This window comes from Podarcis bocagei (assembly GCF_964188305.1).
Source record: "Podarcis bocagei genome assembly, chromosome: 14".
NCBI classification, from domain to species: domain Eukaryota; kingdom Metazoa; phylum Chordata; class Lepidosauria; order Squamata; family Lacertidae; genus Podarcis; species Podarcis bocagei.
Window position 1 is genome coordinate 42,743,122 of NC_138139.1, and position 12,148 is coordinate 42,755,269.

At 45.2% G+C, this 12,148-nt stretch overlaps 1 protein-coding gene across 2 annotated transcripts; it reads left to right on the plus strand.

The window, feature by feature from the left end:
* Positions 1 to 1,104: 1,104 nt before the first annotated feature.
* On the plus strand, positions 1,105 to 7,246 carry LOC308573376 (melanin-concentrating hormone receptor 1-like). 2 transcript variants are annotated; one of them, XM_081170243.1, is made up of 3 exons: positions 1,105 to 1,207; positions 1,316 to 1,740; positions 3,859 to 7,246. In XM_081170243.1, the coding sequence occupies exons 2-3, from the start codon at positions 1,656 to 1,658 to the stop codon at positions 4,854 to 4,856; spliced, it is 1,083 nt and encodes a 360-aa protein (XP_081026369.1). In that variant the 5' UTR covers positions 1,105 to 1,207; positions 1,316 to 1,655; the 3' UTR covers positions 4,857 to 7,246. The 2 variants fall into 2 exon arrangements, with proteins under 2 accessions (XP_081026369.1, XP_081026370.1); XM_081170244.1 differs by lacking the exon at positions 1,105 to 1,207 and having other exon boundaries at positions 1,687 to 1,740; positions 3,869 to 7,246.
* Positions 7,247 to 12,148: the final 4,902 nt, after the last annotated feature.

The following is a 12,148-nucleotide window of genomic DNA, read 5'->3' on the forward strand; positions in this document are numbered from 1 at the left end:
GGAGAGCAGCCTTTACCAAAGGTGTCGTGGGCTTTGAATGCACTTGAACTCAGGACGAAACATGCTAAGAGGAAGGCATGCTTTGCAAACCCTCACCATGATCAACTCCCACTTGGAAACCTATGTCCCCACTGTGGAAGAGTGTGTGGATCCAGAATTGGCCTCCACAGCCACTTAGGGATTCACTGTTAAAACTGTGTTCATGGAAGACGATCTTACTCGGCTATGAGTGATCGCCAAAGAATAAGTAATATGGTTGCACGCCACCCAAACCTCCGAATGGTGCAAGATTCCAGGAGTTCAAGGTTTGTGTTTCCTTTGGAATGAGGGGTAGCGGAGACTGTGGTGTCTTCATGATATATGGTTTATTTAAACATATGTACAACCTGAGCCTACGAAGGGTCTTGCTTCTCCCATAGCCACAGCCTTGGATGTGAGCAGAAATCAGGCATGTCTGTCCATCACAGGCTTCAGCCTGCTTCTTCCCCTAGCTTCTAGCTTGCACACACACATCTCTGACCTTTGTCTTTCTAGCTACCAGTGAGTTGAGGGAGGGGTCACCCCTGTGTCTTCTGCCACCGAGCCTCATCCTTTGTTAGCTTAATGACCCATTACCTCACTAGGAAGAGTGATTATTCTCTCTCAAACTAGCCAACTAGAAAATTTAAGCCATGTTTGCTTCATGCTTAAATGGAGATTTCAAATGGCATTGCACATGTGCAGATAATCGTGCATGCACAGATGAGAGCTTCACGAATAGGTGTTCCGGAGGCTAGAATAATAGAATTGTAGGGCCGGAAGGGATCTCCAAGGGTATTCTAGTCCAACCCCTTGCAATGCAGAAATTGCAGCTAAGGAATCCCTGACAGATGGCCATCTAGCCTCTCTTTAAAAACCACCACGCTCCAAGGCAGTCTGCTCCACTGTCAAACAGCTCTCACGGTCAGAAGGTTCTTCCTAACATTTCATCGGAATCTCCTTCATTGTTATTTGAAGGCATTGGTTCAGGTCCTCTGCTCTGGAGCAGCAGAAAAACAAGCTTGCTCCAGCTTCCATGTGACAACCCTTCAGATATTTGAAGATGGCTATTTTATCACCTCTCAGTCTTCTCCAGGCGAAAACATGCTCATCTCTCTCAACCGTTCCTCATAAGGCTTGGTTTCCAAACCTAGTTGCAAGGGTGGGAAACCAAGAAAAAGCCATACAGGTTGGTCGAAGACATCTCCCCACTTCCCTGATGCCAACGTCACTATGTAAATATAGCTTTAAATGCCATAGGAGAGGGAATGAACCTGCAAATTTCTCCTACTTCCAGGATCCCCCTTTTCATCTGCATGCTGCAAAGCTGTTGCAGTGACGATATTCTAGACTCTGTTTCTTTCTACTCTGGTGTCAGTTTTGTCCTGATGGTGGAGCAGAGAGCAAGCAAAGTCTGCTTTCGCCACCGCTCCCTGCCTTTGCAGTCGCTTTAGAGCATCCACTCCGCAGGGGAAACTGCTGCTTCCAGCTGCACAAAAAGAATCGCTTGGAGAATGTTGGTTTTACAGGCTCTCCTGGGGATCCAGCCTCCCTCCCGTCATTCTTCCGTATGAAACAGCAATGAAAGCATGGCATCTTCCGACCGCTGATGGGATCCCGTTTCCCTTCCCTGAAGGATGGATTTCCACGTGAATCACACCGTGAGCATGAATGACAGCGCTCCAAATATCTCCAAGACAGGACAAAACTTTTCCCACAATGGTAAGTCAAGGGGAGGGAGCCGTAGTATTTTGAGACAAGAGGAAGGGATTCTTTTCGATGGGAACTTTATATGGATTCTCATCTGAATCTCTTTCCATGTCAGACCCACCAACATCTGTGTGCATTAGATTTATTGCAAAAGGAATTGGGGCAGGTGATAGCTGCACATTAAACATTATGTGTGTCTATGTGCAGGAACTAGTGTATGCATTTATATAGGCAGCCACAGCTCTGGAACTGTGTGGCATAGGAACATGTAGAGTTAGGTGTGCAAAGCTCTTTTAATTTGGAGGCTTCTGCATGCATTTATACCACTGTTATGTTCTGATATGCCCACGAGAAATGCTCTTTCTCCCGCTGTAACAAACATAAATGGTGCTGTTTTCTTCCAAACGCTTTGGTAAATAAGAGGCAAGGAGGATGTGCTATGTGTCTATTCCAAAGCCTTTTCCATGGAAAAAGCACATATAGACCCTTCTGAGTTCTTCTGATGCTTCTCTCCAGTCATATTTTGCAAGATTAGTGTAACTGCACATGGGTGCAGTGGTCTCGGTGCAAACCAGACATATCCAAAGAAAAGCTCAATAGAGGAGGCAGGTGATATTAGCAAGGCCGGGGAACCTGTAGCCCTCCAGATGTTGCCAGGATACCACTCCCATCCTCCCTGTCTGTGCTGGCTGGGGCTGATGGACATCAGAGTCAGAAAAACATCTGGAGGGCTTATGGGACATTGGATACTTTTTCATTCTATTGACCAAAAATAAGAAATTCCCTGCAATAAGGTGCTTCTCAACTTTTGAAAACATTGTTTTGCTGGGAGCTTGTTGTAAACCAGGGATGGAGAACCTGTAGTCCTTCACATGCCATTGGACTCCAGTTCCCATCAGCCCCAAACAGTATGGCTGAGGACAGAACTTGGAGTCCAGGACATCCACCCCTCCATCCCTGCAATAGCCCTTAATTCACAGAGGGGCAAAGGCAGAATGAAGCTAGAGGATAACACTTTGTGCATCTGACCAAGTGGAAATGTATGTCATAAGCTGTTTGATACCACAAGAGCATCTCCCTTTGTATCAACCACCTTGAGCCCTGAGATCAGCAGGGGAGGCCCTATTGGTGGGGCTGTCACTGTGGGCGGGGTATGTGTGCCCAGGTGTTGCTGACCCTTGACATTCCATTTGTGGAATGCCCTCCCAGGTGAGGTGCACCTGTCTCTCTCATTAACAGCTTTCAGGTGCAATTTTGAAACATCCCTGTTCACTCAGACATTCTATGGTCTGAAAGATGCTATTCTGGACAACCTTGACATTGTTTTGTAGGAATAGGTCGATTATCAATAATAATCCACAGGGTGGACATGGTGAACTTCATGAAGAATTTGTAGGAATTCCCAAAGGTGCCCAGGGTGGACATGGTCTTAGAATCCTCTTCAACAACTGAAATGTCCTCTGTGCACCAGATAAGCTCAATAGAAACTTAATATAAGATTGTGATGTAAGCTGACACCTGTTGCTTGAATCACTATCTACTAAATACTGTTAAGTAAATATGAACAGTACATTGTTCCAAAATAATTATGTCAAAACATAGGTTGAAATTTAAAAAGATATGTCAAGATGGGACAAGTTAAAATTGTCATTGCTGGACAAAATTTCAGTAATAAAAATGAATGTTTTGCCTAAAAAAAAGAGAGAGGAATAGGTTGATTATCATTATTTTTAAAAAGAAGGTTTTCACTGTCTCTAGAAGCATGCAGCTGTATTGTTTTATTATTGACACGCTTGCCATTCTGGGCTCCTTTGGGAAGAAGGGTGGGATATAAAATTATTAAATAATGCTACAATGTAAGTAGAGACTGCTGGATCAAGCCAATGGCCCGTCTTGAACAGCAGCCCGTTGTCCCAGTGGCTAACCAAGGACTTGTGGGCAATGGGCAAACAGGACCTGAGTGCAACAGCCCTCTCCTTGCTTGTGCTTCCCCAGCAACTGGTAGTCAGTGAAGGGTAGAGCACAGCCACCCTAGCCTCCATTGATAGCCTTATCCTTTGTGGACAGCCATGTGAGCACCATTTGAAGTTATTCTGTCTTTCCTCTCCTTCCCCGCTCCCCCGTTGGAAGGCGACATCAGCCCTGCAAGCTACTCTACCTTCATCATGCCCACCTTGTTCGGCATCATCTGCCTGTTGGGCATCATCGGCAACAGCATGGTGATCTGCGCCGTCTTCAAGAAACCCAGCCCCACCAGCAGCGTCCCGGACATCTTCATCATCAACCTGTCCATGGTGGACTTGCTCTTCCTTCTGGGCATGCCGTTCCTCATCCACCAGCTGCTGGGCAATGGCGCTTGGCACTTTGGAGAAACCATGTGCACCATCATCACCGCCTTGGACGCCAACAGCCAGTTCACCAGCACCTACATCCTCACCGCCATGTCCATCGACCGCTACCTGGCCACGGTCTACCCCTTCACTTCCACACGCTTCCGGAAGCCCCCCGTAGCCATCTCGGCCATCTGCATCCTTTGGGCTCTTTCCTTCCTCAGCATCACTCCCGTGTGGATGTACGCAAGGCTCATTCCCTTGGGCGGAGGCTTGCTGGGCTGTGGGATCTGCCTGCCGGACCCTCAGCGGGATGTCTACTGGTACACCCTGTACCAGTTCTTCCTGGCTTTTGCCATCCCTTTCGCCCTCATCACCGTGGCCTACAGAAGGATCCTGCTGAGGATGGCAAGCTCCTCGCAAGCCCTGACCGGGCAGAGGTGCACCAGGCTCCGTACCAAGAAGGTGACTCGGGTAGCCATCGCCATCTGCCTGGCCTTCTTTGTCTGCTGGGCCCCTTTCCACGTCCTGCAGTTGGTCCAGCTGGCCGTGCCCCAGCCCACCCTCGCTTTCTACTATGCCTACAATGTGGCCATCAGCCTGGGCTACGCCAACAGCTGCCTGAACCCTTTCATCTACATCTTGCTTGGGCAGAACTTCCGCAGGCGCCTTGTCATCTCCGTCCGGCCTGCGGATGCCGGAGAGGAGGTGACCCAGAACCAGGTCAAAAGCGCACGGGGACAGCCCAGCGAGTCTGGGCAGCCTCTGCTGCATTTGGTCTCTGTTTCAGCCAGGTAGGGATGAGAATATTACGGCCTTGTTCCCATTCTTAGACCAGTTAGCCGCAGGGACTGGTGATAGTCCGCTGATAGGAAGAAGAGAGGAACATTCACCTTATGCATGTAGCTCAGTACGGTCTGCAGCAGGAGTAGCCAACATGGCACTCTGCAAATGTTGTTGGACTGCAACTCTCATCAGCCACAGCAAGGAGCTGACAAGGATCAGGGTTTTCATTCACTCATTTGGTTGGTTGGTTTCATTGCATTTGTATACCTGAAGGAGCGTGTCCACCTCCATCGTTCAGCCCGGACACTGAGGTCCAGCTCCAAGAGCCTTCTAGTGGTTCCCTCATTGCGAGAAGTGAGGTTCCAGGGAACCAGGCAGAAGGCCTTCTCAGTAGTGGAACACCCTCCCATCAGATGTCAAGGAAATAAACAGCTACCTGACTTTTAGAAGACATCTGCTTGATGTTTTGCTGTGGTTTTATAATTTGTTGGAAGCTGACCAGTGGTTGGGGCAGCCCAGTCAGATGGGTGGCATTTATTATTATTATTATTATTATTATTATTATTATTATTATTATTATTATTATTATTATTCTTGAGGTGGTGTACATGGTTCTCCCCACTCTGAATTTAATCCTCACAACAACTCTGTGAGGTTGGTTAGACCGAGAGGCACTGACTGGCTCACCGTCACCCAGTTAGCTTTATGGCTGAGTGGTGATTTGAACCCTGGTCTCCCATGTTTGCCAACATCTGGAAGGTACTACATTTCCTAGGCCTAGTCACCACAGACTAGAAGTAGCTCTTCGGCATTTCAGACAGGGGACGTTCCCAGCCCTTTCTGGCGATACCAGAGATTGAATCTGGTAAGATGCAGTTCTTCCCCTGAACAGTGGCTTCCTACAGTGGTGGAATTCAAACCCACATCCTCAAAGAGATGGTGTTCTCCTGTGCCCTCCCAAAGCTTTTGGCTTGAGTGCCATGAGCTACATCCTTTGTAGGTTGACCTTAGTTCCATATGGTCATCTGGAATTACATGGCCAGAGTTTGAACAAAGTCTGATGAGCAGGAAGACAAAACAAAATGAACAGCCAAAGAAACCTGGGTGGGAAGCAGACACTTTAATGATAGATGCCTATCATCTATGGTTCTGCAAGGCGAGAAAGGGATTAGAAAGCTATTGGACAACATAGATTTGCTTCTGATTTATTTATTTATTTATTTATTTATTTATTTATTTATTTATTGTAGGATTTCTTAGCCACCATAAGGTGCCAGGGTGGGTTACAATAACACCACCATACAACATACACACCAAATCTATACTTTTGATCTGTGTGGAATTGGGATCAGAGCCGGCGCAACCATAAGGTAAAGTGAGGTAGCTGCCTCAGACAGCAGATTCTGAGGAGTGAAGGGAGAGGAGTGTGGGAGGAACAATCTCTGTGCGTCTTATAGTGTGCGCCAGCCGCACGAACCCCTAACCTAGCTTTCTGCCCTCTGATGTGGAGGTGGCGTCTGACGTAGGTTCCATCTGTGCTATAGATCTAAAGAAGCATATACCACTTTAAACAGTCATGGCTTCCCCCCAAAGAATTCTGGGAACTGTAGTTTGTTAAAGGTGCTGAGCAGGGCCAAGGCCATCGGAGGGGAGGGGAGGCGCCCCAGGAGAAGGGGAGGTGGTTGGGCTATTGGGCATCTTACCTGTTCTTTCACACAGTGGAGGAGGAGGCTGGGGCAGCTTGGAACTGTCAATTTGGTGGGCAAAGTGGTCTGGGTCTCTTAGAGTTGGTGCCTATGGTCAGCAGCTCTCCAGGGTTTCAAGCAGGGGACTGAAATTAGAGTGAAACCACTGGGATGAACCTAAGTTAGGCTAGGCATGCCCATTAATTTGAACAGGTCTACTAGGATTGGCTGGACGTGGGTGGCGTTGTGGTCTAAACCACAGAGCCTAGGGCTTGCTGATCAGAAGGTCAGCGGTTCGAATCCCCGCGACAGGGTGAGCTCCTGTTGCTCAGTCCCTGCTCCTGCCAACCTAGCAGTTCGAAAGCACGCCAGAGTACAAGTAGATAAATAGGTACCACTCCAGCGGGAAGGAAGACGACATTTCCATGCGCTGCTCTGGTTTCGCCAAAAGCGGTTTAGTCATGCTGGCCACATGACCCGGAAAAACTGTCTGCGGACAAACGTCGGCTCCCTCAGCCTGTAAAGTGAGATGAGCGCCACAACCCCAGAGTCGTCTGTGACTGGACCTTACGGTTAAGGGTCCCTTTACCCTTTACCTTTACTAGGATTGGCCACAAGCCAGGGTTCTCTCCCAACCCAACCTGGAAATGCTAAGACCTTCTTCCCTGTGAATAGATTCTATCACAAGGCTGTTGAAAGTTTGTGACACTCCAACTTGTAAACTCTCTCTCTCTCTAAATTTGGCTAAATCTGAAAATCTCTCTCTCTTTTTAAAGTGGGTTGTGATGTGTGCCATTCATTAACAATGTATTTAGAGAATCCTGTTATATATTCTTTAACGCTAAGTATATGAGTTTACCTGTACTGGTGTTTTGACCAATTGAATGATGCAACTTGAACCTGCTACGCAACAATTTAATTTTGTTTGGTTTCGCTTCAGACTTGGCGTGATGTGCTGGAGGTATTTCAGCTCATTTGATTTTTTTTTTTTTTTATAATCATATTTATTAAAATTTCCAATAATAACAGAATAGAAAAAATAGAAGAGATAAAGAAAAGAAAGAAAAAGAAAGACCAATTTTAAACCCTTATTTTCATAACCTTCTTTCTGGGACTCCCTCCTTCCCCTCCCGACTGTATTCCCCTTTCCCTACGTTGGTTCCACAAGTTCTCATTCCCAATTTAAACCTAATATGTTATACCTATTAGCCAATTTAAATTACAATCTTAACATCACTCCTCATCTTTAACAAAATAGAACAAAGATTTTTCCCCCAAGATCTGCCCCGTTTCCTTCCACAAATTCCCCCTTTTTTTTCCAAAACATGTTAAATCAAAATACCAAAGTTATATAGAAAGATAAAAGATAGAAGATAGAAGAAGATTCCAAAAGTTGGTTACATAGCCTTTGGATTCTAGAATTCCCCCTCCCTTCCCCGGTTTGGATTCCCCATGTCCATCAGTCTGTATGTTGTCGGCCTGGAGGTCTCATGTCCACAACCAAATTTTCCTCAATCCATCTTGCCGGTTTTCTTTGAATTTGCTTGTTTTGATAATGTTTAACTTCAAAATTCCAGTCTAATAGAGGCCTTTAATTTCCCTTGGTCATTGTTGCTCCTCCCATTATTCTTTCCGTGGCATAGTTGGTCCTTTGCTCTTTTGTTTCTTACTTTCTCAGGTTTCTGTCTTGTTCAGCTGCAAAACCATTCTTATTCTGAAATCTAGTATCTCTACAGAGGTTTGTTATTCAGGAACAAAAACTTACGTCCAGTTCCTACCTTACTTCAATAGAAAGATTCTATTGTGTTGTCACCTCTGTAGACAAAACAATATTTCAGTTTTGCTACTTTCCCAGGAGCTAAGACCAGTACACATCCCGGAGTAGTTTTCCACATACGCCACTTGTAATGTCCCAAAGCCCCTCTAGGGGGGTTGCAGTAACTTTGTGTCCTCTAATCCAAAAGTCAAGTTGTTGTTTCTTTTCCCCCCCGACATTTTGTATCCATATTTATGTCCAATTGTAACAAAATTAACCAGCAAAATACTTGTAACAAAGTCCTCTTTGTATTCTCAGGATTTGACAGCTACTTTGACAGCTGTCAAACTCTCCATCTCTCTCCGCCAGGTTCTCCGAATCGCCCCGGTTCCCAGGGGGGGTTGCCTTTTCCCTCTCACCCTCGACTTTTCTCCTCCAGCACAATTCTTGTAATATCCCATTGTGGAATTGATATTTTTTGTCAGCAATAAACTTCTGAATCAATCTTGGTTTCTCAGTCCTTGTTTTAGCATGTTTACAATCAGGTAGGGGACTGACTTCCTTTTTAGATCCCCCCCGCTCGTGCCGAATCCGAAAAAAATTCCTTTTTTTCTCCTCTTATACCCGGTTACCCAATTACTCAGGGGTTGTTGTTAAATGTCCGAATTTCCAATGGAAGAAGCCAGTGCTCTCCGACGAATGGCATGCGGCTGCGCTCGGCAGGGGAAGCGATAGACTCACAGTACCACGCCGCTCCCCGGCACCCGATCCGTAGCCTTTAAAAAGGCTCCTTCACGAGTCGGGAGGGCGCTGATGGTACCAGCCGAGTCCCCATGTCCACGGGCTCCGTGCCCGTGGTTTTTGAGGGTCCCCGCGTCGCCGGCGCGGTAGGACCCAACCCCTGCCGAGCAGACTCCCTCCGGAACTCGGAGGGAGTCCGCCATTCGGCGATGGCGCCAACCCGGAAGTCGGTATTTCAGCTCATTTGAACCGTGTCCTTGAAAAGTCTTGAATAAAGAGTATTCAGTGTGGATTGTGTGAGCAGCTTAAATTTCCAAGAATATAGGAACTTGCCATGTCTTTGGTTCTGAGCCAATGCATACATATTAATTTAAACCTTTTCTAGACAGATTGGGTTTATTTTAATCCACTGCCTACATAAAAGCATTCATTTAATTCCCACAGCACTCTCTGTGAAGGTTCTTTTTTATTTTTTCAAGTGTTTTAAACTTTGGTTCTTTATTAAAAGATTGAAGGGAGCGGGGGAAGAAACACAAAACATCCTTGGTTCAGCGGATGGCAGGCTGCCGCAGAAAATGTTTCTGGGATGAAATGCAGCAGCCTTTTTGATATCAGGGTTATTGTGATAAGATCAGTGAAACCAAAAGCATTTCTCATCCCTCCCTCCCTAGAAGGAATAGAAAAGTAAACAAATTGCAATGCATATTCTCTGTCCCTTTCTCTCTCTGTGTGTAAGCACCACAAGATGATGATAATAATAATAATAATAATAATAATAATAATAATAATAATAATAATAATAATAATAATAATAATTTATTTATACCCTCACCCATCCGTCTGGGTCTCCCCAGCTACTCTGGGTAGCTTCCAACAAAAGATTAAAAATACATTAAAACATCAGTCATTAAAAACTTCCCTAAGCAGGGCTGCCTTCAGATGTCTTCTAAATGTCAGATAGTTGTTTATTTCCTTGACATCTGATAGGAGGGCGTTCCACAGGGCAGGTGCCACTACCGAAAAGGCCCTCTGCCCGGTTCCCTGTAATCTCACTTCTCACCTCAGCACTGGACCTCAGTGTCTGGGCTGAACGATGGGGGTGGAGACGCTCCTTCAGGTATACTGGGCCCGTTTAGGGCTTTAAAGGTCAGCACCAACACTTTGAATTGTGCTCGGAAACATACTGGGAGCCAATGTACCGTAGGTCTTTCAGGACCGGTGTTATGTGGTCCTGGAGGCCACTCCCACTCCCAGTCTAGCTGCCGCATTCTGGATTAGTTGTAGTTTCCGGGTCACCTTCAAAGGTAGCCCCACGTAGAGCACGTAGCAGTAGTCCAAGCGGGAGATAAGTTTATAAGTTGTAGTAGAAATGGCAAACCTTTTTCAGAATAATGACCACATTCGTTTTTGGTCAAACTTCCAAAGCTCATATGCCCGAGATGGGTAGGGTCAGAGGAAAAAATGGACAGAGCAATGAAGGTGAGGGGAAGGCAATGGGAAGAGAGGCATTGTGCTGGCCGCCAGGCAATGGCTTCTTCCACCTCCAGTAGCCTTTCCCAGACCATGACAGGGAGAAGAGCAGTCAGAAGCAGCTGGGAAGAGAGAAGAAGAGTTCAGGGAATTTTTTTAAAAAATAATTTTATAAGTTGTGCATCTTTGCTTCTCAGTTTGCACTGTGTTGTTTTATGCACTGTGACTTGCTGCTATTTTTATCGATCATATTTCAGAAATTATTTATTGTAATTGTTAAGAGTGAATTTCTGTTTATTATTTGCTGATATTTATTTTTTCAGTGTACTATTATATTCTCGTGGATTATTGAGCAGTACTTTATTTGACAGGAGCTGTTTATTTTAAAGTTATGTGTGTTTTTTATTATGACATTTTTGTATTGCATCCGATTGTTGTAAGGTGTGTGTGATCTTTGTTGTTTCTTCAGCTTGTAAAAGCCTAGGGTATAGTGATATTAAAAAGGCGGTATACAAACTAAATTTGAAGTGAAACGAAATGAAGAGGAAATGAAATAAATGAGGAGATGGAGAACACTGAGTTCCACCTTGAGCAAATAGAAGGAAGGTGAGACATACCAGTAAATGTGATCAATAAATAAATCTTTGTCAGTCCCTCAGCCAATTTACTGTCACAGGATCCCTCATCCCAGTCTTAGGCAGTTATACTGATCAGCTTCTCTTCCTACACACCAGACTGGAACCACTTAAGCACCCAATGTCCAGTCATGATGGCTGTTAAGTCTAAAGATCTTTGAGGAAAGACCTAGATGAGCTCATCCTGTCTGGACCCTGTTAAAACAGGCAAACCCAGATCTTCCATTGCCTGCAGAATTGTGAAAATCTCTTTGCAGACCTGACTGGAATAACAATCATTAAAAAAAATTCCTTTCACTTCCATATATATATATGACACAGCTGCTAAAAAACAAAACAAAAGCGCAAAAGGGCACTTTGAACATTTTCATTCTTGCAGCCTGCGATTAATTTTAGAGACACTTTCATTGAAAACTCCCAAAGCCAATGCTTTTCTTCAAATGCCACTGTGGTGAATTGAACGATTATACTTATCTGTGACATAATGGCCCTAACAACGCATGCGCATAGAACAAGCACCTACAATCACAAATGGGTAGGAAATCTAAATTCCTGCTAAGAAAAACACGAGGGAAGTTGGGACAAAATATATCACTAATAATCACACTAATAATATATGGCAGTGATAACTGTCAAGAGAAACTGAAATTAACCACAACATCACTATACTATATTGTGGATGGTCCTCTTTGCAGTCCACGATGGAAGTCTTTAGAAAATCACAGGAATTTTTTGGAGCTGCTAATGCAAACACAAGCACCTAGGTTTTATCATGGCCTGCCAACAGATCACAAATAATATCAGTCAGGGTTCATCCAGCTCTTGCTCCTGAAAATGAGCTCTGTGATCTCTGTGCTATTTCCATCATGTCTGGCGTACCTCTGCCTTTGCAAGCTGCGACGGACAATTTCTTTCACAGTCAACGGAATGCTAACCTTCATGAAACGCACCAAGATTAAGCATACAGCACCTGCAGTGCTAAACTCAATTGCAAAATATTTGACAGAATGCACCAGC